Consider the following 27,765-nt stretch of genomic DNA (forward strand, 5'->3'; position numbering starts at 1 on the left):
GCGAAAGGCGTTTTGATCAGTCATGTGGTTTGGCCGCCATATTGGATTTTACGAAAATCATGAATTAATATTTAAAATTTTCTTCTCCACAACCAACACACCGATTCAACTGAAATTTGACATGTAACATCTTAAGTGTGATCTCTTTCAAGTTTGCAAAAGGCGTTTGGATCGGTCACGTGGTTTGGCTGCCATATTGGATTTTTCGAAAATCGTGATTTAATCTTTAAAAATCTTCTTCTCCCAAACAAACACTGATTTGACAGAAATTTTCATATACCATCTTAAGTGTGATGTGATTTTAAGTTTGCGAAATGCGTTTTGATCGGTCACGTGGTTTGGCCGCCATATTGGATTTTCCGTAAAATATTAAATTTCAAGTGAAACGTAAAGTAACTATTAGATGATGTTCAAAATCCTACTATTTGAAGCTCAAATGTTGCATATAATATCATTAGTGCAGGATATTTCAACCATGTTAACCGCTTGGGCCCCGCCAACGCTGCTTGCAGCTTTAATTTTATTGGATGTTACTGTACCAGATGTGCGGCAAGCACAAGTGCGATAATGAATTCATTCACTTACAATTATAAGCCCAACGTTATTATTGTTACACCGTATTTGACTGAAGGTATGACAGAATTTGAAGTAGAGAACCAATTAAAATGTTAGAGAAAAATAATAAATCATGTACAATAAAACAGACAAAATCAAATATTGATTGTATAGAGAATCTGATATACTTTCAAAAGTGGATCTGAATGATTGAATTTCCACAGCAGCGTACTGCATTGAGCCGTCCATGAAAGACAGTGAACCATACAAAGTACAGTTAATATTGTCTGCCACGATCATAAATTTCTTTGTTCACAAGTCGGCACTTTAATTTGGTTTGTACGGCTGAACAAACAGCCAGGTATGTGTAATAACTTTGAGTTGTCATTCAAAAAACAGGCTTGAGGAACTTTCAACTGTGTTTTACGTCAAAACGGATGGGAAATCTCTTTTACACAATCTTAATGTTTTTGAAAATTAGGCGTGTATTAAAGACTAGACATATCAGAGCTGAGAGTAATTGCAAAAAGGTTGGTTTGAAGTTCATTTTGAAAAAATATTTGAAGTTGTGTGATCCCAATGAATTCCACAGAATTGCTGTAGTCTGATCAAAGGATAAAATTCCTGGTTGTAATACTAAACTGCACCATTATTCTGACTGAATTTAGTTTGTGTAGTTTGTGTAGAAGGCTCCTTTTGGCAGGTGCCGTATTTATTTGATAAACTGAAAGGAAGGGAAAAAACTTGCACGATAATATTGACTTAAATAAAAGAACCTGTTCCTTGTAGTTTAACATGTGCACATAAAAACTGTGAACAGAGTTAGGTAACAATAATAATGTGGTAGTTACAGTACTTGTGTACTAATATTTCTACATTTGTGTCCTAGTATCATCCAGTGTAAACTTTTTTCTGATTTCATTTGATTACTTTTATGAGAACAGTTTCTTGTTCTAAACCGCAGCGTCGTGTTGCTTTGCCTAGCAGTCACCTTGTAAACACATTCTGTTAGTATCATGTCTGTAACATTAAATGTTATTGCTGACAACCGAATTAAAAGGTAGAACACACTTCGGGGACAGATATTTGGACTCTAAAATTTCTCCAATTCTTTTCTGATCTACCTCTTGCAGGGCTCATAGGGTTAACCCAGGGATAGCGGCCATTTTGAAATTAAAATCTCGCAAAATGTTTTGGCAATTTGTTTCGGCAGTTCCAAACTTTGCACGGTGACGCCCAATTTTATTGTTGTTTTGGTTTGAGAATGGTCCAAAGTTTGAGCAAAACTTTAAGTCTTTCACTTTCGAGGTGCATACTCCCTTTAAAAGTCTGGACTAGACTTTATTAGTCAACAATAAGACTGCATATCGTAAACAATGCAGGGTGTTAGTAAGGCTAATACTCAGTATTTCAGCACACTTTTTTAGAGGAGAATACAAAAATGTGTGTTTTTTTAAAACAAAAGTATATAAAAGCATTGTCAAATGTCACAGCTATTGCCTCTCTCACAAGTTATTGAAGTGGACATGAATAGGCTGGCAACATTGCTGGCAGTTTTGTGCACTTAAATTGCGATGGCATAAACTACATGAAACGGGGGCATACATGTCCTCTCTGTCAGAATTTTCAGACCGTGCTCCTTCAAGTCACGAAAAGAAGTCTTGAAAAACAACAAAGTCAGGATGTTGGGGCACTTACGGCTAAAAATATAGAAAATGTGTTGAGAGAGTGGCTACCTTTACTGCAAATAGAGAAAAGCAGGGTGCATCCACCAGCTCTCACAAAAATCTAAACTGTACTACTTCTGAAATATGTTCGAAAACAAAAAAGATTTTTGATATTTTCGTCTTCATGTTTTTGAATATTTTGTCTGCCATATTGGTGTTCCTCTCCATAGGCTTTCTAAGTCATTCAAGTTGATCAATTTTTCTCTATATCCCAGTGCATTCAAAAAATTCATCATGGACCCCTTCACTATTATTTGCACAATGTATGTATGAACCTAGCAACCACACGTGAAAAACAAAGGAGTACACACAATTTTCTTCACTTTCACCTAATTTGTTCGTTTTGCTGAACAAAATACAAGATTTCATGATTATTTACATCCACAACAATCATACAAAACTAAAGAATGTAATGGTCCATAGTAATTGGAGGGTTCCGGCATCGCATGTCATGATGTGAACCTCACACACGAAGGTCCCTCATCTTCACCTCCATCGCACCTACGAGTAATCGTCAACCCACATTCAACAAGTGTGTCTAATGAAGTGTTCAGGAAAATATCTGTGTTATCATTAATTTTTTTACAAAAGTCATAATTATGGAACTTAGTCAGTCCTGGCTGGCTGTAGTGTTTTGTGAGTAAATGAAAATACGAAGCAAAATTTTCTCTTGGCCACAGACTGCAGTGGTTGGTTGACATTGGCCGTTGCCCTTTCAAGCCCGCGGTTGATCCTAGTCAAGATGTAGGACCTCCCGACGGTAAGTTTACAAATTGTAGAGTCCTATGTAGTAACGTTCCTCGTGACCCCAGACACAGTGCCTGGGATCTCACTGTTGCCTTCGGTTGGCATACCCACAATGTCCCAACCGTCAGGCCCATCTGCAGAAAAGAAGAAAAGTACAAAACAAAATGACTTGGTGGTATGATGATAGTGTTTTGCATGATATCTTGGACACCAACAAGTATGCTTCAATATTTGGAGGGTTTTAATATACTTTGAAACTAAAAGATGCTCTGTGTTTGCTGCTCAATTTGGGAGCAAATAGTGTGATCCTAGTTACAACAGAGAGCCAATATAAACAGGAATTGTTACATACATTGTTTTAGAAGCAGTGACTACACTTGCTACCAGGGAAATGACATGACAGGGTAATGTATAAATACATACACACTCATAAATAAACACTCTCTCTCTCCCTCCCTCCCTCCCTCCCTCTCTCTCTCTCTCTCTCTCTCTCTCTCTCTCTCTCTCTGTAAACAACATTACCTGTTTCAAGTGGATTGGAATAATTCCTGCCATGGGACACCGGACCAACATCCTCTGGAACCCACACCAGCATCAGGTTCTGTATTCCCTCTGGGCTGTCATCCTGACAGGTTGCCTCCAGGTCAACTGTGGTTGATGCCGACTGTTGTGTTGTGGCAGCCGCTGAGGTAGATGACGCCACCCTCTGTTCAGTGTTGCCGACGGAGGTCTGTTCTTCGTTTCCGATACTCTCCTCTTCGGTCTCGTTTCCGTTGTTTGATGTGGTGACGGCCACTTCCACGTCCACTGCTAAGCTATCCTGACTGTCTTGACTCTGAAATTGGTGTAATTACAACGAACATGATTGTCACTGAGACACAATTTAAAATCTCTACGTTCCATGGTTTCATTCACTTTATTATGCCGAACATTTTTATTCAACAGCTACATATGGTATTCTTTATTCTTTCCGTCCCTTCATCAAAGTTTGAAAAATTTCACATACAAGTTAACATCCACTGAGATGCTAAGTCCTCCCAGCAGAAACTCAGGAGACTCAGGAGATTATATATATACACTTCATGGTAAAAACTTTTCGTTCTGAACAAATAGATGAGGGACAGGAAAGAGAAAGAACTGCATCAGTTGGCATATCATGAATCACGCGATTCATCATCTGTAGCCATGATTCTGAAACATACAGAAATTCTAGGGACAGTTTGTTTCCAAGATTACTGTAATACACAATTCAATCCAATAATGCAAGTACATGGGACTTTCTGCAATATTTTGTGCCAAACTTTGAAAATTGCAACTTTATAAAGAACAGAGTCCTTACACTCAAAGACACTTTCCAGGACTTTTTTCACAATTTGCAAGGACCTTCTGAGGTCAGAAATACCATTTTTTCCAGGTACAATTTTATGCTATACCATTTGTATGTATTATTCTGCATCATTTTTAGGATATTATGACCAATTATTTCATTATGTTTGAAAATCACGAGTGCCTTATCAATTTTCCAGGAGTCGATTTCATTTTCATGGATTTTTCAAAAACTTTCCGGGAGAGTGCAGTCCCTGAAAGGATTTCAATTTGCTAGGTTTAGGGAACTTTCATGTTACGGTCATTATTACTGACATAGGAGTGGTGATACTTACATCGTGACCCAAGGCTTTCAGTATGTTGAGTTTGCACATGGGGCATGTTCTGTGCTCTATCAGCCACTGATCCACGCAGCCTTTGTGAAAGTAATGCCTGTGAAAAAAAAAACCACCAACGATTCAATTTCCTTCTCTATGTGGCCAGAAAGACAGAAAATGTCGTGATGCTGAGATGTGCTGGCGACAGGACGCCTTTTAAATCAACGAGCGTTAGAGTTCAGATCAGTTTGAAGAGTAAAGATAACTTACAGCGTACTCTTGCTTTAAGCTATTAGTGACATTTACTATGAGAAGGAAAGTTTTTTCGATGAGAAGAAACAAGACAGATTCTGAAGACGTTTCTATGGAAACCCCACATTCTGGTTTTACGTCAATGACATTGTGGCTATTTCAGCACAACTGATATGAGTTAACCGGGCAGACATGATGCTTTCAGAGGAAAAATCCTCAAAGTGATCTAGTTATCTAATTTATTGTGCTCATGATTATGTTAGAATCGCTTCTAATTAAAATGCTGCGTGAATGCAGGTCATGATCTCTCTAATAAAGACTGCACAGACACAAAGCAACAATTGAAACAACGCTGATTGACTACGCTACACCTGTGATATGATGCAATTAGAGTCACTAAGTGAAAGGTGGGTTGATCTGCGGCCGAAAAAATCAAGAATACCTATTTATTTATTATTAAACACATAACTTCCCTCTGAAGGGAAGAAAAGGGTTACAAAAACAAAAGAGGAAGTTACTCAAACGAAACCAAAAGTGTTTCGAAGTAATAATACGAAAAGAAATAAATTCAAACCAAAAAAAAAAACCAAATCAAATGATGATTACATTTCTGATAGGCGTTCCATTCTCAATTTCATACATGTAGATATGTATTGTGCTAGAGGAATTGATATGCTAGTATTTTTCATTATGAATTCAAATTTGTTAGGCATATCATAAAATGCGGTGTTATATTTTGCAGCTGCAGCAAACAAGAGATTTCTTTGGCTGGTGTAAAATTTGCAAGAAATGATGAAATGTTGTTCATCTTCTACAAATTTACTATCGCAAAGTTCGCAGATTCTTTCAAGAATACCAGCTCATTAATTTTGAATCTGTCTGAGACGTATAGGCTTTTTCACAAGCGAGTCACTGTAAACTGAGATTTGAATACCCCAAAGCAATGAGCTGGAGCTATTTTTACCCCACCAATTTCCATTACGTATCTGTGCTGGGTAGTAACGTTTCATCAACTCAACGGCTGGTATCAAATCTTTTTCATAAAGCCTCCAACATACTCCTGCTTACGCACGGAAATGAGAAATGGAAAGTGAAAAACATAAAGCAAGTACACACGTCTGCTGTACACAGAACAGCGAACTCACTCTGTAGCTTGATGAAAACTGCTTCCAGCGATGCGGAAATAACCAGCAGCTTCCCTGCAGCAATGCACTGCAGGGAGTATGGCTCTAAGTGGATTACAAACTGTCATCTCGAATGAAAACAGTTCAAATGTGAACTGATGGCCGAAATAGTCTCTTTAAGTATCTCACATTTCCTATTCATTACCCAAGACAGGATATGATTCGGAGGCTTGGTGTTTACAAAGCTTGGCTGCTTCCAATATGAAACTTTGCAAGACTGTGTGCAGTCACTTTGCCTTTAATGACACTATCATTTACCAGCTTGCAAGACAAGTTCTAGCTGTCTTGCCATAGAACTCAATAAGGGATGCTTTAACATGGCCAGGTGCAAGAAACTGTATATTTCTACTGTAATATATCAGTTCATACAGTATGAATATTCATAATTGCTCTGCACGACCCATATAATATCCCAAAAGTACCTAGATGAAAATAGAGGTGTAGCCAGTTTTGCCGAAGAGTGCTTACAGGAGGGATTGAACTATCATTCACAGCGTGTCATTATAAACATGTACACTTGTGTCACAAATTCTTGAGGCATGACTAGAAACTTACTTGCAAGGTAGCTTCCGAATGACATCGCCGACTTTGTAATGTTCAATGCACACGGCGCAGCATTCAACGTCTCCATGTGTTTCCTGAAAGAGTGGAAGAGACCCAAGTAAAAAGTTTTTGATCATTTCTGGCATTTATTAACCTTTGACCCTGTGGTTTCCAGTCGAGTGGTATCCCTAACTGCAAAAAGGAAACTAAAACATCATATTCTGGAAATATCATTCAAGAAGCTGAAGTGAATTTAATTATGGCATGTCATTTGGTCAACTGGTTTAGTGTTACGCAACGATTACACACCAACAGAAATCTCAAATAGTAGCTGACATTCTTCTTGCACCCAAAAAAGGAGTGATTTCAGCTGTCTTTTATCAAAACCATGGCAGCAGATTCTACGTAAGCAAGTCTTGTTGCTATGGTAACAATCACTGGCACGGCCACACATCATTGATCTGTTTTTTAATACTGTATGCTATTAAGCTTCTGTGAATACACTTCACAATGATTGTCAAGTGTTGGAGTCTTCAAATATCATTGTCATTAAACTAATATGCTAGTTCCTATTGATGACTTTGATTGGAGATTTGACAAGGTGTTGTAGCCACCAACTCTTCACATTTTGTAGCGCTCATAAAAACAGAGCCTGCTACTTGGGGTCAGTCAGTGCTCTTGAAAACAACACCGGATGTCTGACGTCAATGGTCAGTGATATCTATCAAGCTCCTACAAATCATACCTACAAATCATACATGTCCATCATTGGTACATTGTGTTTTTGTGTATGTATATATTTATTATACATTTACCATGGAGAACAATAGAATTTTGCATGTGCCTAAAAAGCTATGTGTTCCATTCCATAACATTTCCGGTTTCAAGGCACCCCATCCCCTGCAGCTGTACCTGCACATTCACTGTTGAACGGTTTCAAGGGACCCATTGGACTAGTGCCTGAATATGTCTCGCGCTCTGTACGTGCAGTGCACAGACTACCCAGAAGCGCGTCCTAGCTAGCGTTCCACACTTGCGCTGTATTGCACGAAAAGTCATTACTCGGACAATTTTGATGGGCTTGTCATGAATGTAAGATGTATAATAAGGTTATCACGAAAATACCACAAAGGATGAACTCCGATAATGGCGCCGTGCATCATGCATCCTTTGTGGTATTTTCGTACTAACCTCATTATAATAAATAAATATATATAAATATAAATATAAATTAATATATATAAAAACAAATATCTATATATATATATATATATCTATATCTATATATATATATATATATATAATGGGTTAAAGACATATATATATATATATATATATATATATATATATATATATATATATATATATATATATATATATGTCTTAACCCTTTAAAGCCTGCAGGTAGCAGGTAACTGTGTCATCACGCAGAGATTTTCATCTGAATAGGGTGTCGAGGGTTAAACAGGGTTAATTCAGATTTCATGCTTTGAGGAACATGTACTCATTTCAATCTGTGATCATTTTCTTCACAATATGAAATGATCAATAATCAACGACAGAACAAGTGTGTGTTTTCATCAGTGGTCAATATGAGGACCTGCAATAGCGTTGATCGTGAAATCAGGTTTGTTACTATAAAATATAGCTGCATGTGTGCAACGTCGGACAACGCTGTCTAAAATTTGCACAAATTTTGTTGTTGCATGCGTGGCTGTTATTGCAGCTTGTAGTCTGAGCCATAAATTAATAGAATTAGTGTTACCTTTAGTCTCTATTCTTCCCAAGCAGGTTTTATTTTTATCATTTATGTGGAAAGTGCAGACAAATATTTATTTATGCATATTAATGAGAGAGAAAAATTATGTCATTTGCGATCAGAGCTATTATCTTTGCCTCCAGCATCAGTGCCCCATCGAGGCTGTTTTTTCTAGATGTTCACTAGATCAGGAAATGATATTTAAATATTTCATTTTAAATATTTCAAGTTGCATTCCTCTCTAAGATCAAATTTTTCAGGAAAAATGTATCAATCTTTACATAAGCTTTTAACACTCTGAACTGTATTTCATTTGTGGATAATTACTGATTTGGTATACAAGTATTTTTGCCCTCATATTTCACTGGAAAATAATGAAAAGATTTGAAGTATTTTTCAATCAAAATGTCTTTCCAGTGAGCAAATAATTTGCTCATGAAATATCTTAATACGGTGATGTCATATTACAGATACAAATTATTATTTGAGATCTGGCTTGAAGCAAGTTCCTTGGCAGTTAAACACAACATTTTACAAAAGGTTGCTGTTTATAACAGAGCAATAAGAAAGAATCTGGTTGTATACTTGTGCAGGGCAACAACCCTGCATAACTGGATGTTTAAAAGGATAGGAAAGTGTAACAAACATGTACTACATCTAGTCGATAAGATATTGAATTTCCTCTCACATTGATCCACCACTCAAGGTCAACAGCAAGGCTACTTCTACCACACTGTAAACATGACATGTTTGGCTGGTCCCTGGTATGTGTGTCTGATTTTAAAGGGGCGTTCTTATGGTCTCCAGGTGGTGGGACACTAACATGCAAATCAGAGAGATTAAAGGGCCAGTACATGCAGCTGTAACTTTTGATGATTCTTCACATTTTGGTTTTGTATACGAATTTCAAGTTCTTGTTCAACAGAAAACAAGTTGAGACAAGTTGAGACACCCACTGTGTAGCTCACAAGCACAGCGTCTATACTTGTAGAATGCACTGTTATTGTTCATATGAGTATTCCAGTCTGGACCGGAATTCACTTGTCAACAATAACAATGCAGTCTACACATGTACAGGCTGAGTTGACAAGCTGAATGCTGTGTATCTCAACATACTTTGGGGAGTGGTTGACATTAAATACAAACATGGTGAAAAAATCTGAAATCATCAAGAAAAGTAACAGCTACTGGCCCTTTCATAAAAACATTCTACAAATCAGGAAGGGCATGAAGGGTTATGCACCTACATATACAAACAAAACTGAGATCGATGGTTCCCTATTTGAAACAATAATTTGCACACTACACAGGGTTGTTGTCCTTGAAAGACAGTCAAAGGAAAATGCACTACATCCCCAAATAGAACTGTTTGTTTTCCAGTTCCTGGTACATTCACCCTGGATGACAGCCAACACCCGATGACAATGCAACTACAAGGACACTGACACAGAGAGTGATACTCTGTGAATAGAATGCTGCCTTGAATGACTGGCGCAGCTACCAACTATACTTTGTCATGGCATTTTTAAACCACAATGTGTTCAATGGTTGTCACAGAGGACTTGTTATGCATAGCCTTTGTATTTATGCCAGTGTCTTTGAACTTCTGGCCCTTATATTTTATACAGCACAGTCTGCCAACAAATCATTACTTCTTACATGTTGACAAACGAAAATTTATGAGAATGCTTCCAGCTGTCAACACACTCCGATGACAACAGAGTCCATGCTCACTGTACTACACTTTTGAGAAGTTCAATGAACTGTAAAATTCCTGACCTATCTGAGTTTGACGAGACTCATAAGGGGGATTCAACCATCACGACGGGGTCAAAAGCCGCAGAGATACACACAAACACATGCAAAGACCTCCTACACTCGCATACCGTATAGATACTGCCACTAATTATACAGCTCTAGTATGTCAGCTACAGAATTCTACCTTCACAATGCGGCCAGGATAACACTGTGATATACCATTAATGCTTCAAGACCAGCTGTTTACTTTTTCTATTTCGTGAAGTCTTGGCTTTCTGAAGTACAAGAATTTCTTTATTTCTCTCTAAATTGAGTAAAGCTTGGCTTTTGTTCTCATGGCCACACACTTGATGATGTCAGCACCGAGCTTTTCTGCATCACAATAATATATGATCTAAACATACAGGCTGTCTTGTTCGATTAAATTTTGGCAGAGACATTAATTTGTTATCCATTTTGACTCTAACATTTCCGTACCACTGTGCTGCTATCATTTCCTGCCTTGACAATGGCAAATAGGCAACTTATCACTAGGCAACTCATGTTGCTAAGCAACACTGACAATCTCTCCTTCTCTCCATCCATCGACAACTTGAAGATTTTACGCTGACTGGAAAATGTTACACAGTTTACTTTTATCAAATAACCTTAACCTGGTGTACAAGGATTCATATTAAAATCAAATGTGACAAAAATTAGAAAGAAAATATAAGTGCAATTGTTTTTACCCAGTCTCAAATTTAAGCTCTAGAGTAAGGATATTGAGAAATTTTTGCCCACAAAGAAAACATTGGCGACCAAAACATTTGAAAATGATTTCATTTACATGTATTGCAGCTAATGAAAGATGGGATATGCTTTATTAAAGCCAGATGTGCATGTACTGATTGACAACGTCTGCTGTTTCATTTTTGATATCGATACACAATTGATGAATTAATCACAAGCTACATAAAAGTAGGAGAGCAGGTGTGCTCGAAGAGCTACACATAAAACACTATCATTTTTCATTTCTCTGATGTCTTTGTAATATGCACAGATCTCTACACAGAATCTTTCATATCTTCGCATTAATCCATCCCCCATCCCAAGGCACTCTTTGCACATAGGAGAACCACTTTGAAGTTTGAGATTCTGATCCAATCACATTAGTACTCTTTCGGCGACACCATACACGTACACGTGTACCTTATGCCAACGCGTAAACTGCATATAGTTTATTACAGTATTGGACAGTATTGGAGCTGTGGTCACAGCAGCTCAATCAAATATATTATAGGGGACTATGAAAATCGCAAAATCTGATTTACGACATTTGGCGCAAACTGTAACGAGGGGGCGGATTGTTGCTTTGTTAACTGTATTTTCATCTCCACTGTCGCATGCCGTGTTGGGTAATCTATATGCCGTTTCCAGGAAATAAGAGCTTCAAATTTCCACGACTTGTGTTTTTCCCCCCAAATACACATCATGCATTTGATGGATTTAGGCTCTCCGATTATGAATTATCTATGGCTGATCGATCAACAAAATGGAGGGCTTGAGCGAACAGGAAACGAGGTCAGGGTTTTCACACTCACATTACCAAGGTCTAATACAGGTAGTGGGAAGTGCAATTATATGATACTGGCCTCTTGCATATAATTGACGCCATCAATGCATTGTACTGACGATACACAACAGCGCTGTTGCCATAGACACAACACTGTGAAGATCACTCGCTTTAATTAATTAATATTGGAAGATGAGGCAGGCAGAGCCTGATTTACTGCTGTACGCTTGTAACCTCTGTACAATCCCCACAATGAACATTTTTTGTAAAATTCACAGACTTTACCAACATAGACACCTCAATGCTAAAAGTTGGTAGATAAAAGTAGCCCAGTTTTTGTGCAAAACTGAGAATAATGGTCAGGTAACCTTGTTGGTTATTAGCTGAGTAATATACAGCAATGAATTGGGACAAAAAATTGTCACTTTCACTTGCCTTTTGAAATGGTCATTGACAAGGTAGTGCCTGCTCCAAATGGAGCAAGTGCTGATGTCACAAATGAATTTTTTCATTCTAAATGTGTCCACTGTATACTTACAGGGTCATTTTCTTTTAAGGTCCTCTGTCGAAGTTTGGAAATGGCTTTCTTAGCAGCTCGTCCCAAGCGTTTCTGCCAAAAAAACAACAACACATGATGTTTGTAAATGACTTGCTTACCAGCATGAATGCTAAAAATTCTCGGAATGAATTCAATATTTCCCATGGTGCACTGCTCAATTTCACTTCTCACTTCCATTCTGTAAAGACGTTTTGATTTTTCCACAGTAGCAACTATTTTAATGCTGTCTTTATCCTTTGTTCGTTGTTTGCAGTGAAGAACATAACAGTGTCATAGAATTGGTGCTGCTTGACAACTCTCTCTCACTGCTACCCGCATATACAAGATACCATTTATGTCATAATCAAGAATGGCCGATGTCTTTTGATTTCTCAAATATTGATTCTTTGATTGGTGATTTCACACAAGAATTCATGGTGAAGCTCATCGTCTCCTCGCCTTCCGCTCGTGCATTGATTCAACGCTCGATTTAACTACAGCTTTTGAGGTACAGTATTATCTAGTGATTTTAGTTCTGTCTGTTAAGTGGGTTCTTCTCCTCGTGAAATCATGCCAAATTGCCAGTTCAGCTCATCATCAACAGAGCCAAAATATGTCCAGTATGCTATTGTTGTTGACAGTGTTTCATCCAGCTTGAATTCACTAGCCAACAATGGCGTTACATATGAACATAGGGCATTGTGTCAGCAAGGCTCATACTTTGTATTTGACTTTCTTCAGGCAGAAAATAAAATTTGGTTCTTTTCGAGATCAACAATGATGAAAATGCTATTAAAATTTTATTGAAAATTACAGCAATTGTCCATTTAATGATATTTTTGGCCACAAGAGCACTAGATCACAATAAAACACACATACACACACATGGCCAAGTAATAAAAAGATAACAGTGTTCTGAAATTGATAAGTTCGAACAGCCATGAACAGTAACTAAACCACCTCTCCATGGAGACTTTCAGGGCCACAATCAAAACATTCATTTGTAGCAATCACTTGAAGGAGAGTGTCTGGAATGCACCAGTCCAGTTTTAACTACATGTTTATCACAAACGTGATCTTAACCACCGCAGGGTACAGATACATGTATCTTTGGGCGTGTAAAAAGTGGATGGTTAAAAGACTGTCTGTATTACAGCAGAAAGGTTTATTCGCGCTATTAGACTGTACATACATACGCATCGGGGTAAAGGATATTTTTGTTCACAGATGTCCATTTTGCTTACATATTTGAAAATCTGGTTGAGCTAACAAATAAAAGAGAGGTACAAAAGTGTACAAAAACAGGTTCTGGGTGTGTGTGTGTGTGTGTATATATATAATATAATATATATATATATATATATATATATATATATATATATATATATATATATATATATATATATATATATATATATATATATACACACACACTGTATGTATATATGTGTGTGTGTGTGTTTGTGTGTGTGGCTATATAGCGCTTGTGATTTATCATCTTGTAGAAGCAATAACTGATACAAGACATCACTCTGTATGAGTGTCCATATAACATACTTTAACAGGATATTATGGGGCATTAACATGAGACACAGATTTTAAACTGTTTAATTTAACAGTAACACTGTTGTGGTATTCAGCTTTTACCTTGACATTCCGTTGAATCATGAATCCAGAGTCAACAACTGCGGTATGTATGTGGGAATTACGTACTGGTACATGTTCTTTGTGATTTGATTTGAAAGCTCTTTTGACTTGCGGGCGCACAAAAATGAACGAAAAATGAGATGAGGTAACTGGAAAAATCAGAAATCAAAATTAAAAAAAAAATTGATTACTGAGTATACCCGTTGTCTTGGTCATGAAGCTCCCCCTCTGGTAAAAATTAATTACTACTGAGATTAAGTTCCGTTGCTTCGTTCGTCATCATCTGCACCCCCTGGGATGGATCAAAATCATACACAGACATACAAAAACAATTGCTGGCTTACCTGTGATTTGTCCCTGGCGTGGGCGTACCTGAATCTCTGGATGTAGTAAAATACAAGCCACGCCAGTGATATCACCATGAGCACTATGAAGGAGATGGAGACAAAGAGAACCGACGTCTTGCTCACACGGACTCTCTGAATTGTCCGCGTTCCGATGGTAATATCGATATAGACTTTGGTTCCGTTGTCTAGGAGGGATGTTATATGAGTACCATCTTCTAAGGAAATTATTATTGCTGTTAAATCACCTGTCAGGAGGGAAATAATATCATGGAAGAAGAAATTTAATGCACAGACATCATAAACTAGGTCACATGACATGCACTTGCTTGTACAGTGGATCATGAGACGACATATCGGCTACTGTAGCACTTGATAACACATGCATGGATTGAATTTGCCCAATATTTTGTTTTCCAGACATCTTGACTAAAAGGATCGTGAGGACTCCATATTTCACCTGGATGGATTTTCAATCCGTCATACAAATACACAATTTTGATATTTTTTGGTCATTTTTACACACTGCAGAAGCTTGCACCAGAAACTACTTGCACAATCTCTGGCATAAATTTTTTTGTTGCAATGAATATCAATGAACATAAAATCACCGAGACTGCTAAATGACAAATGATTGATTTTAGCGGGTACATACGTGTGTGTGTGTGTGTGTTGAGGTGATATACGCATATTTGCAATATGATATATTGATGAATATTTAACAAAGGTGTACATTTTTTGTGAGGCAGAAATCTCCTACATTTGCTTGCTTTCCTTAACCACTCATTTTCAACAGAGTACGTCCAAAATATTTTCAGCGTGTGAACAGATGTTTTAATAACTCTGCTCACTAACAGGTTCATATATTTGATCATCATAGCAACAAATATAAAATCTGCATGGCTGATGAGTTGCTCGTTTCACAAAATTAAATAATCTTATGTTTCTCCTACGTGACTAGTCATTGAGAATGCCGACTGTCAGAATTGAAAAATTAATTACTGTCTGCCACTGCAATTACATAAATAAAGGACAGATATGTCTGCATAAATTGAAAAATCCAAAACCTGGCCGACACTTCAGCTTGCTTTATAATGCCTTGTCTAATGAGGTTTCCATGGCAACATCCCATGTGGGAAAATAATCTGGCATTATTGTCATCCCAGAGAATTTGGTTTAAAAGTTGTGCTTAACAAAGCAGTTCTGTGTTATTGTGGTCTTTCGGAGACCTGATGTATATATCATTTATATCAAATTACATAAGGAATGGTATTTAGGATGTGATGTGGATATTACATGGCAGTGTCCAGGTCAGTTTGTTTTAATTTGAAATTTAACTACTGCAAATAATCAGACATCCATCTCATTTGCAATAACTCAGTCTCAATTTATCATTTGTTTGCAGTGTTGACATCAAAACATGATATTGCTTGTGACGTAGGGATACTCAAATCTATAACTGAAGAAATTTACTTGTTGTACGTACACCTTCTGGGGTGCGGTCACTCGATGTGGATTGTGATTAAATGTATGACGTCAATACACGACACAGGGGTTACATGTACATATACGTACATGTATTCTCTCAGCTACCAGCATCAGTTGGGTGTCCCACAAAAAAATGCTAAATATAATTATATAAATTAACAAAGCGAATCACAAACGTACGTGTTCTGTACAAGTTCACCAAATAGACTAGAGCAAATCAGTGATCTTGAATTGTCACAATGAAAAGTAAAAATATATCTGAGTGTGTAACAAGGACGACATACACTGGTTTAATATGTGTACGTGCAATAATTTTTGCTTGGTACCATAGGCCTCTAGCCTTTGATAAAATTTGCAAAAATGATAAGTTTACAAGTTGTCAACATTTGACTTAAAAGATAAAGTCAGACCTACAGCCTCTAAGCTGTAAACATTCTTCAAGAGTTGTGCCCCTTTAAAAAAACCTTGATAAAGTTGCGAGGGCACAATTTTTTACATGTGACGAAAATTTTGATATCGCCAGAAATTCATAAAAACAATGGATGATAAAAATTCTCCCCGAATTAACTACTGATTTTGTAGTCATGACATAAAAGACAGAGTACTATTAAAAAAGGAATTCATCTTCAACTTGCTTGGTAATTACATAATATGATATTAACTCTGGCTCATACATTTCCAAATGGCCCACTTTCCATTCAACACCTAATATGTAATACGTGTATGATTACCCGTATGCAAGGATCATAAATTGAGTATTGATGAGGATAACGTGGAAAGACTGGGAAAGGAAATTTCCATTTCTGAAATGTCTGACAAACTCTTCATGTTCCCTGGTTTCTTCATAAACCGTGATTTTTTAGGTGAAAATCAATCCCACTTCAACAAAATATTGGACGATTGTCAGCCAGTCAACTACAAAGTTGCCTGGTTTAATTTGTAAGATAGAGAGGAATTGACAGACAGGTTGTTTAATATATCGCTAACAAAATATCTTTACTTGTTAAGCAAATCTTTGTCCTTGGTTTGTGTTTGTTCAATTAGAACAACAGGAATCTAGAGGCAGCAGGAGTCATAAATAAACTGATAAGCTGAGAGCTGTTCTCACATTCAGCATTGAAATCAGACTGGCACATTTCACAATTCATATGTTGACATCTGTTCTCAGTATTTCTTTCTATACATGTATTTGTACTGTAAAAACAAATGTTCTTGCCATTTGCATTTTTACCAATGCAGTAAATGCTTTTTTTTTGAAAGATATATGTAGACATTTCGATTCTAGATAATTTACCACTCTTTTCAATTTTTTGACTTCTTGTACTGTCTGGGCAGGCTAATTTATGAACCAAGATTGACCTTCTGTACTGAAAAGCCGCGATGTACATGCAACACACACACCTGGAGGTTTTTGATGATTCCCACAAAAGTCAAAATTTGTATGTAAACTCACACGGACAATTTATTCATGTAGCTGAGTAGGGAGAGTGGTTGCCTTTTTTTTTCCACAACAAGAATCAGACTTGGATCTCCCTGAACAAACAGTTTTAGGTAACAACTTTCCTAATAATAGCATGTTGAGTGATACTGAACTTCTCAAAAGGAGAGGAGCTCCCTAGCAAAAGACACCAAACTTGATTCATACAGGGCTTTCGACTCATCTGCTTTTTTTTTCAAATTAAAAACTTGAGCAACAGCATGTTAGTGTTTACTGTTTCGTGTATAATCTATTTATGTATCATGAACATAATCATGATGACTGTGGATCAACTTCACTGTGCACCTGCTGACAAAACCTTCACTGCGGAATATTGACATAACCAACTGCTACCACTTCAGAAGCCTTACTATGTCGATATATCAACTTTTGAAAGTTTTACGCTCTGCTCTGGCAACATTTTGACTGTTCTTTTTCATGATTACCTGTGAAGGTCTGTATAATCAAGATAAGATTATACGATGTTTATTCTCGGTTGAGTTGTAAACTGTTCAAAGATTATAGCAAGATATCTTCATATCAGAACAAACAAAGATTGCATACTCCACCATACATGTACTGACCAACGTGCAAGTGCAAAGAGATCATTTATTCAAAGACTGAAATATCAAAGATTGTACTGTATAAAGGTGTCAACCAAATAAGTAACTCTAAGTAATTCAGGGTTCTCCCTGAGGGGATTTTGTGGGGGGGGGGGGGTACATGTACATGTAAGTCACCCCTGTGTTTTTAGACATATACATGTATATGCATTATGTTAACAAAGGGAAAATTAAATCACATGACCCCTTTTATGGAATAGCAAAAATTTTGGATATACATGTAATACTTTCTTCGTCATAAAGTACAATGGCATGAGGGACTTTGAGGGGTAAATCACCATGTTTTTGAACAAATCTGTAATGCGTATCTTAACCCCTTTAACCCTTTGCACCCTGACCCCCTGGTACTCTATGACATCATCGGACATTTATGTCCGAGCAGGGTTCAAAGGGTTAAGCAGGGTTCTGCCCAGAGTTCCAAGAGTGCTGGACGGCTCATTAATATTCATGAGCATTAATATTCATGAAAAACTGTAACATTTATATGCTTGTATTTTTACATTCTTAGGGCTTGATATACAAATAATAGCCAATTCCACTGTACCTTCAAAGTATTTTTTCAGTTTTAACTGAACAAAACAGAAAGAAAACAATCTTTAGTAGTTGTAAAGGAATCTTTTGAAGCTTCTGAAAAATAATGTACCACTTTTTTGTCATCATTTTCCTGTGCTTATATCATCCCTCACCACTATGAAGTTTGGATTACCATTGCACTGTACCAGCATCCAGTGTTTTTTCAAATGACCTAGGTGGTCTTGTTACTGCTCATGCGCAGACTCTATAGAGTTTAAACCAAGAACTTAGGGGTTGGCTAATCGGCCATAGTTTTGAAAGTGGAATTTCTCGGTGTCAAATTCACTTCAATTGCTTCTTGATAGTCATTGTAGAATGGGAAAATTCACAAACAGAGAGGCTTGTTGCCACGGACAAGTAACTTTTGGCTTATTGACCTGAAAAATAAGTGAGTGTTCATTGATAATTCAAAGACTGGATTCGTTGACACCAAACTTGCTCGTGACTTTCATTGCATGCAGTCTTTCCACAATGCCACTCATTGAGTTTGAACTGAACATTGAAGAGTACGTTTCAGTTAGAAGTCCTGTTTTTTGAGCTCATTTTCGCTTCCGTACTTCATTTTTGTGGTGTTATAAACCTTAATACAAAGCAAAAAAACTTCAGTTTTTCTCCTTCTTTCGATCGTACAGAGATACTGTGTGACTGGAAAACCGTGTCTAGTTCATTAGGGCAATGATCTTGTGAACGTACGTTCAACAGCTGAACAGCTTTTCATATGCAAAATCAGCGTACGGTAATCAACCAGTGGTATTTTATTGAAAGGCATTCTATAGTACCATTGTTTTCATCAACTCTTCATGCAATTTTATGAACTGCTTGACCTCAAAAGTGTCACTCATAGACATTCATGTTGATTGTTCAGAGCATTGAACTGCAAGTGCCGGTCGGTCACTTGTCAATGCTGGTCGGAAATTCTGAGTGCCGGACGGCCCCGTCCAGCGCCGTCCGGCGTGGGCAGAACCCGGGTTAAGTGATTTAATTTTTCCCACCAAAAATTTATGCAACATTTTACCAATTTTCATAATATTTTCTGTATTTTTTTTTTTTTATTTTGGGCCATACTGACATCACGTTTCATTAGCTGCACTTTTTTTTTTAAATACCAAAATTATGAAAAACACTAACAAGGGTATAATTTATAAAAGATGACTTTGGCGCTCAAAGGCTTCATAATGGTAAAAATAACTCACATTGTACCCTTTACTGTTTGCAACAGCACAAATTTTCACTTGGACCCTCTTATCACCCTAAACATAAATAAATGGTTTGGTTAAAACCTATTCTTATCAATGGTTAGGGTCACAGAGGGTGAATCTTTTTACAGGAAACTGGTGCTAACAGGTTTCAATATCTGGTGTTTTAGTCATTTTCCTTGGACTTTAAAATTTACCGATTTGTCAGTAAAACAATTACAGAATTTTAATATCCTTATATCTATAAATTATGCATTTTCACTGGGATTTTATAAAGTAACAGATTTCACGTCAGTGAAATAGCAAAATCAAATCTTGGTGAATAATTAACAGTTTTACAGCTTTAGTAAAGCCATGCCTCTGTCTGAGCATGTGTCTCAGTATCTGTCAATATGAAATCTGTCTGAGCTAGGGTCAGTGTCTGCCTGCCTTAGTATCTATATTCTATTATCTGTCTTGAGGATATAAGATCTGAGTACATGTATCTGCAATTGTATCTGTCTGTCTGAGACAGTCTGAGCAACTGTGAATATACATGTATGTGTATGTAAGTCTTTCTATAGTATCTATCTGTGTCATACACTCACTGTAAAAGTGACCTGTGCCCAGGGTTGTTTTTTTATGGCAGATGGAATATGGTGATCTGTAGAATAACGAGCCATCATACTTGTCATAACTCTTAAAGTTACAACTTTTTTCAAGTTTATTACATTTCCAATGTGCTAAACATGGGACAATTAAGTATTACCCATCTAGTAATGTCTCCATTTCGCAGGGTGGTTCTGTCATATATTGTTCATATATTACTTGTACAGTGTATCGATAACTACTGTATCAGTGGCACTCAATTCATGGGTAGTTAAATATTGTCCAACCAATGACACCAATTGACCTGTCACAAAGCAACTATATTGCAGGAAATTTGAAGGGTTCAGATAACTTTACACACAGAGATGTATGAAACAATTTATGTATATTTTCATGGATACATTCTGCAAATTTGAATATTGAAATTTTTACCATTTAATGTATTAAAATACAAGTAGTACTGTACAAACATTGAGCTGGCAAATTTATATTTTGAATTCTGTTTCAAAACTTGTGTTTTAATACATCAAATGGTAAAAATTTCAATATTCAAATTTGCAGAATGTATCCATGAAAATATAATCAAATCGTTTCATGGGTATCTCTGTGTACTGAGTACCCTAATAGAAAACTATTATTAATGTAGGCATACATCCATTCAAACTACACTGGAAATTCTTTTTTCAAGCTCTGAAGCTTAGTACTGTAAGGAACTGTACATTATGGCAATTTTTCTGAGTATTCTTGTTGACATATCTGGTATAGTCAATGCAGGTTGTAATATGGGTCACTGCATTGTCAACGTGATTTTACATGTAGACCCATGGACTGATGTCAAAACTTTCAGTTATTTTTTTTTCAAGTTATGCATCTCACACATATTTGTGCTGTGCTGGCATTAAAATCGTACACTGGATGCATTTGAAAATAGACCTTAGATTACAGAGATATCATGGTATGGTGGCCAGAATAGTTTTAACCACTTCACCACCATGCTTTGGCCTAAAACTGTCATTGTCAATAGTGATTGTTGATCTGTTCACAAGGAAAGGGGGATTGGGGGTGGAGGGTTTGGGGGGTTGACAAGGTTGAGAGAGGTCACCTAAGAGTCACTGTGAGTTTGAAATGCTGGCACCGGCATTGAATTCCTAACTGTTATAGAATCCACATAGAATCCACAACTGGAGGACAGGGAGTCTGAGAAGATGTGTAAAATTTACACCGTGTAATGTTATGTATCTTTAACTTTCCGTTCTCTTCTCTACAAATAGGTCATACAACAGCGTTCAGAACATGTACATCAGCGTAGCGCCCATTCAATTTTCCTCAATCTAATTAAATTTTCACATCTTTGCCAAGTTAATATAATAAAAATGTAATCAAAACAGGATACAGAAGTGGATAATATAATTAATAATTTAAGAAGTTCCCTTAATTGTCTGAATGAGCAATTTGTGTGAAAAAGCCTTTGAAAAGAGAGTACATGTACCAGGTCTTTCTGACAACTACTGTTATGTGATCTTGAAGCTGCAGTGAGTCTCTTTGGAGCCAGTGCAAGCATGAAAGGCTTTTTCACAGCAGTGCCCATCGTTGTTACGTCATTTGACAGGTCTCTGTAAAATTATAGAGTCCACAAACTGCAGTGAAAAATTGGTACAAAAGGGCACACCATGTGCTGGTATGGACACGGTTGTTGCACAGCGTTTTCCTTTTGTAAATTAATCCAGGGGCTGCCCCTTCTATTCCGGGAATTCAGCCCGACTGCTTTCATAAATTCTGCTGCATAGTGTTCAATGGCAAGATGAAATCTTCATTCACAAGATTTTTCAAGTGGTGCGTTTATCCTGATTTCATGCAATTTCACTTGAGTAGAGTCTCATTCCTAAAATTTTTGACAACACAACAGTGCATGTTTATAACCTATTTTACCTTCCCACATCATTCTTCATATGGGAAGGTACAATGTACATGTACATGTATTTTTATTTTAACCATATGCCAACAGAATGATTTGAAATAGCCAGTATATACATCATGTATCAGACATGCCTTTGTCTTGTCTACAGCTGTGTAAAACATAAACTTTTTTTGTACCTGTGAGCAACAAAAACCCATGCAGTCAATGTATTTCTGTTCATTATTACCAAGCAAAGGCCTATGTTTTCAAAAAGTACAGCTTTGACGGTCGATGATGGAGTACATGTACATGTACTTGACAGGATAAAATGAAGACCTCCCTGGAACAGAAATAACCTGCATGGTGTTAACATACCACAATATTTGCCCCAGAAATGTGCATGTATGATAACGAAGAGCTAAAACCATCAATTGTAGAAATCGCTTTTATTCTACTTCAGACAGGCCCCAACATGTGTGCATGGTCTGGCATGTGCACATGCACACTTCAGTTGACTGAGTTTTTTTCGAATCAACAACTTGATTGCCGCACGACCAATGAACCAGTCCTTCAGAGGTGCCATAAAATGCGTTAATATAACGATAAGGAAAATTTATTTGTGACAGTTTAATAGGTTACATATTCTGAGCTGCTTGCTATGGAAAATTCTGTTAAAGACTTGGTCTCTTCGGATACTAAATCACACACAGAGCTAGGTTACTGTGTCGAAGTGAAGGGTACGTACTTACAATGTACCTGCTAGCATTTGCATCTACAAACCAAAGTGACGGTTTGAATAGACAGGCAGCCATCTTAACCCTATAGCCAAGTTATTTAATGCAGTGCACATAAATCCTAATTTACCAATAAACACAAAATTCAATTAGCCAACAGGGACCTGTTACATAGGGCTATGCTATCTGTTATTTAGTAGTATATATTATTTGTTGAAATCATCTTTCAGAATTTTAGTAATTAAACAGCATGTGCATCTCTACACTTCAGCTTCAGGTTTTTCCATAAGGAAATCTTTATGGGTAGGCCACCCCTATGTCTTTGGAGATATCTATTTATATGTTAATAACTGTACAAAAGAATACATTTTAATGACAAAAGAGTATGCAAATTATGCATTCTTATGTACATTGGCCATCCTTCTGTTTGTCAAGGTTGTGTGAAACACTGACTGCTTCTTGCGGACCGTCGTTTGTTAAAACATTGGTTACCACGACCACACATAACCTTTTCCTGCATTGCTATCATATTTTCATTCAGAAATTTTGTTTTGGAAACACAAAATGGGTCTCCTCTATGACTGACAGGCGCTGAGTGTTTCCCTTATTGCTTTAGAATTGTCAAATCATGTTGTACAGAAGTTAAAGGATTAAAATATGAAGACAGCTGCCACAGACTGCCTTAATCTACATGGGTAGACACGTCCCCAGACGATTCCTTACAGTACGACAGCATGGATGTAAAAATCCATGACTACAGGTACCCATCAGACAGGGAGTGGCCACAGCGATCCATTCAGGGCCAACTGTTTGTGCCAGAACCAAAGGTGCTGGGAGGCATAAAAGACTTGATGACTGTCTACGTGGCTTGCATGCATGCTCTGATTAGATACACTGCACAGTTGTAAAGAACCTAGACTATGTATCAATCACCATAGGAATGACAGTCCAACTTCTAATCAAGGGCAAAGTAGTTCTGCTCAGCAAAAACCAAAGAGAAACCACACATATGCATGTATACATTAACAAGCATGATGCTTGTCATTTGACAACAACAGATTCCCAAATGCATCCAGGTATATAATTAGTTACTTTCGTGGATGTAACAGGCGACCATTCCTATCTGCCCTGCATTATATGCAGCAAAAGATGGAGAATATCTGAAAGCAGTGTTCACAAGTGGCAATGTGAAATAACACCTCTCAAGCCTTGCTTCAAAACTTGTCTCAAGTGCATGGAAGTACCTAAATGAAATTCCCATTCTGAGGGTGCAGTACACCTGTTTTAATTATTCATTTCTTTCTTCTTTCTTTCTTAATTATCCATTTCATATGAATGAATTCTGTACATACAACAGCCTCAAACAGGAATTACAAACCCTTTAATATTTAGTGAATTGAGATCTGATCAACTCAAATCACATAATTTGATGCGATTAAGCCTGTCCATTCTGCGCTTAAAAGTACAGAATGCCCATACAATAATTACATTCAATTACTTCACTAGCAGTACTGCAAGGTCATGTGCAATGACTGACTGTTTTGCTAGAGTTCAATAGAATGCTATGACTACAGTGAAATTCACCTTGAAGACAGATGGTAACCTAATACTGGAAACAATGACAACCATTTGTTATTCTGTTTTCAAAGATTTTATTGTAATTCTTTTCATCTATTTTGTTGATGATTAACATGCTCGTTGATTAAGATGCTTCCAAAAATTTGACACTTTTCAGATATCATTAGAACCCTAGGGATCGGGGGACTGTGAGGTGGGTGTACCTTTTTTGAGCAATGGTAGGTATTGCAAGGCCCAATGTGATGGGGTACTGTACGTACCTTTTTGGAGAAATACTCATGGTGTGCAGCTTCAAGCAAAAAAACCCACACCCAATTATTAGACCTACACTCCTCAAAATGTACAAGGCATTATGGGATGAAGACTTAAGCAAGTTGTACCACTGGGGTACAGAAGACTTAAGCACTAGTACCGGTACCACCGGGGCACATGCAAAGCCTACTGCATCTGTTATCACTGGCCATGATTTGCAAAAGCTTTTTGTGGAAATAATACAAAATTTTGGACCCTGGTCACACTTAACTTTATATCCCTAGCCCTGTTTTAGAACACATCTGAAAAGCCCAGTACCCCCCCTCCCTCCCCCCTCTTAAAGACCCCCATGACAGCATTAAGGCATGTACATGCACCCCTGTGCAAAAGGGAGGGACGGTGGCAAAACTAACAACAAAGAGTTCCCTTCTTCAGGCATATCTTGTTCTGCATGACGGTTCCTTGACCTTGCTGCCCTATTCCTCTAGATTTACAGCCAATGCACTTCCGGAGTAACAAGTGTCAGTGAACTGATAACTGTTCAATGACTGACTGTTACTAACACCGAAGCAACACAAAACTAGCCCTTCGTTCTCTGCTTGCAGGGCCGGTATGAAGCGCAGCAGTAACAACACCACAGTAGCCTTCCTGCACACTCAGCTATACCATGGAGGTAGTCTACTACCTCCATGGCTATACCAAAACCGGATGTACATCCTTATGACAAAACATCAGTAGCTCTGTACTTATAATTACTGTTTACAAATCTTGTCTCTACCTATGGCTATTTGAAATTATTGAACGCAAGTACAGAAATGTATCCACTGGTTGTGACAGTTGGACTGAAAATGTGAAGTTTAATTTATGACCCAAACTTAATCACAGACCCCCTTTTACGGGTCTACGATATGCACTAACAGGGTGTGCCCTTAATCATGGCTGCCACTTTATGGCTTCACAGAGGACTTTGGCCTTTGGTCATGATTCCATTGAGCGTGGCTATTACATGCAAGTGGAAATAACCGAAATGATAAACCGACTAATTTGCACCAACAGACTTAAGTTGAAACTTATAAAAGTTTATGGTTTTAGCGTAACCTCTTTTTCTTTAGGGTCTATGGTGTAATTGAGATTTGAGTTGTGCATAACAATTGAATGCCACAGAATGGTGCATTGGTGGCAGTAAACTTGTTGTTTTGAAAACGAGTTTAAAAAAAACAGAACCTGTCCGGTGTTTACAACACTTCAATGGTCACTATGGCTTGCGATATAAACATTGACAGTTCATTTCTGTAACATTTGGTGATAATACTTGAAAAAATTGATAATAAGCGACTTGTGCTTCTGAGAAGGTGTGATTCAAAACGGTACGACGTCTAGTGAGCAACAGACATGCGGCGATGTGTCACTTGCTTGTTGTTGTAATGCTCGATTAAAACCATGGATGTAAAAAATAGATACATCCATGATTAAAACTGAAGTCGAAAATCGAAGTTTTGGCTCGTCCACGAGTAAGGGACAGCAAGGAAGTCTACATATGGCGATTTCAACTCCAGCTCCGTGAACTCACAGCTCTACCCGAGAAGTGCAGCGTCAACAAACTCCGAAAGCGGGACCCAACATGTAATCATGGAGGTACCGTATGCGATATGCAAACATTGAGTCCCCCGAAAGTGAACCACGTCAATTTGTTATGCAAAACACAAGCTTTAGCTTGCGACTGAAGCCTCATTACCAAATAGATATACACTAGCAGTCTAGGGCTTCAAAACTTTAATACTATGACAGAAACATTGCATATAATGTGTTTGAACTCTATCATGTGAACGATATATGCACAGACGTTCCTTTGGATCTACGGTTAACGAACACAAACGTTGACGCCTTGTCACTGTCGGTTAATAATGGCTTTTAAATTTAAATGTCGACATTCGCATTATGATCATACGCAAAATAAAGTCCCCGTACCTGTATATGACATCTTCGAGAGCTCTGCGTTTTCAGCATTATTGTAAACAACAACCCCACTAGCGTTAAAAGCCGACGCATTGCCGACTTTATCGGTAAAAGTACAGTTCCCTCGACTGACCAGTGCGATCCAGGGACTTTTGGTCATTGAGAAGTCGTTTTGAAGCCTGCTGCAACCGTCCTTCGGTTTGGTGTGAACAAGCCATCCTTTCACACTTCGTATCGGCCCGGAGCCGTAGTGTCCTGATTCGTCCTTTTCGGAGACTATCTGTCCTGTCTGAGGATGTTTGTATGTAATGTTAACCCACGCTGTAGTCCAGCTGTCGCCGTCGCCGTACATTTCTCCACCGTAAGAGTGCGACGTTCCCAACAAAAACACAACACAGAACAACAGGGTCGAGATCCCGTACAGCGTTTCAATCATTTTGAACGTAGGTCAAATCGAACAACACGCTGTAAAATTCACATCCAATGCTACACTATGGACTCGTACGTGGTATCGTTCCGACGTAAATAGTAAATTGACAATTCAAAATCAACACAAAGCGGATAAATTAGGAATCTCCGTCGTCAGTTTCCATCTGTCCTGTCGCAACCTTCTCAGTTACGGGAGTGTAGTGGTCACATGACAACTTTCCGATAATTTGATTGGTTTGTGGGAGCCGCCAACGATAAGAAAGTGCCACCTTTCTTTTTTATTCTCTCGTCGCTGCAAATATACAAACAGTCTGCACACACTGTTTCACGTGATGCGACCAGAGTCCAACGAGTCCTTATAGTAATCATATAGAAGTTATGATTTAAAAACTGCAGATCTCGCTAAGTATAACCAGCGTGATGGCATTCCTGTTCGCTTCAGGATGAGATTGAAAAAAAGAGGAGAGAGTTATCCCTGTACCGTTATTTTTTTGGAATTCTGATGTTTTTGTCACTCTATTCGAATGTCTTCAAGTTAAACGGTCGTTATGGAAGTACTTTTATTGCTGCTAGTTGTAATATATGGCTCGACAACGGTACTTATAATGGCTTGCAGAGTTGTATTCGCAACACAACGATTCGTTAACATATATACTTTGCTAACAATCGATATCGGTGCCAAAATTCCTTGTCTATAAATAAAATCTTTGGAGGGATAGGATTTA

The 27,765-nt window shown here is 37.7% G+C and overlaps 1 protein-coding gene across 1 annotated transcript; it reads right to left on the reverse strand.

Moving 5' to 3' along the window:
- Positions 1–717: 717 nt before the first annotated feature.
- LOC139131079 (RING finger protein 150-like) lies at positions 718–27,242 on the reverse strand. Its single transcript, XM_070697027.1, has 7 exons — positions 26,624–27,242; positions 14,250–14,497; positions 12,259–12,330; positions 6,664–6,746; positions 4,691–4,787; positions 3,552–3,864; positions 718–3,163 (listed from the first exon to the last, which is right to left on the reverse strand). The coding sequence occupies exons 1-7, from the start codon at positions 27,045–27,047 to the stop codon at positions 3,066–3,068; spliced, it is 1,335 nt and encodes a 444-aa protein (XP_070553128.1). The 5' UTR covers positions 27,048–27,242; the 3' UTR covers positions 718–3,065.
- Positions 27,243–27,765: the final 523 nt, after the last annotated feature.

Source organism: Ptychodera flava, chromosome 4, assembly GCF_041260155.1.
Source record: "Ptychodera flava strain L36383 chromosome 4, AS_Pfla_20210202, whole genome shotgun sequence".
NCBI classification, from domain to species: domain Eukaryota; kingdom Metazoa; phylum Hemichordata; class Enteropneusta; family Ptychoderidae; genus Ptychodera; species Ptychodera flava.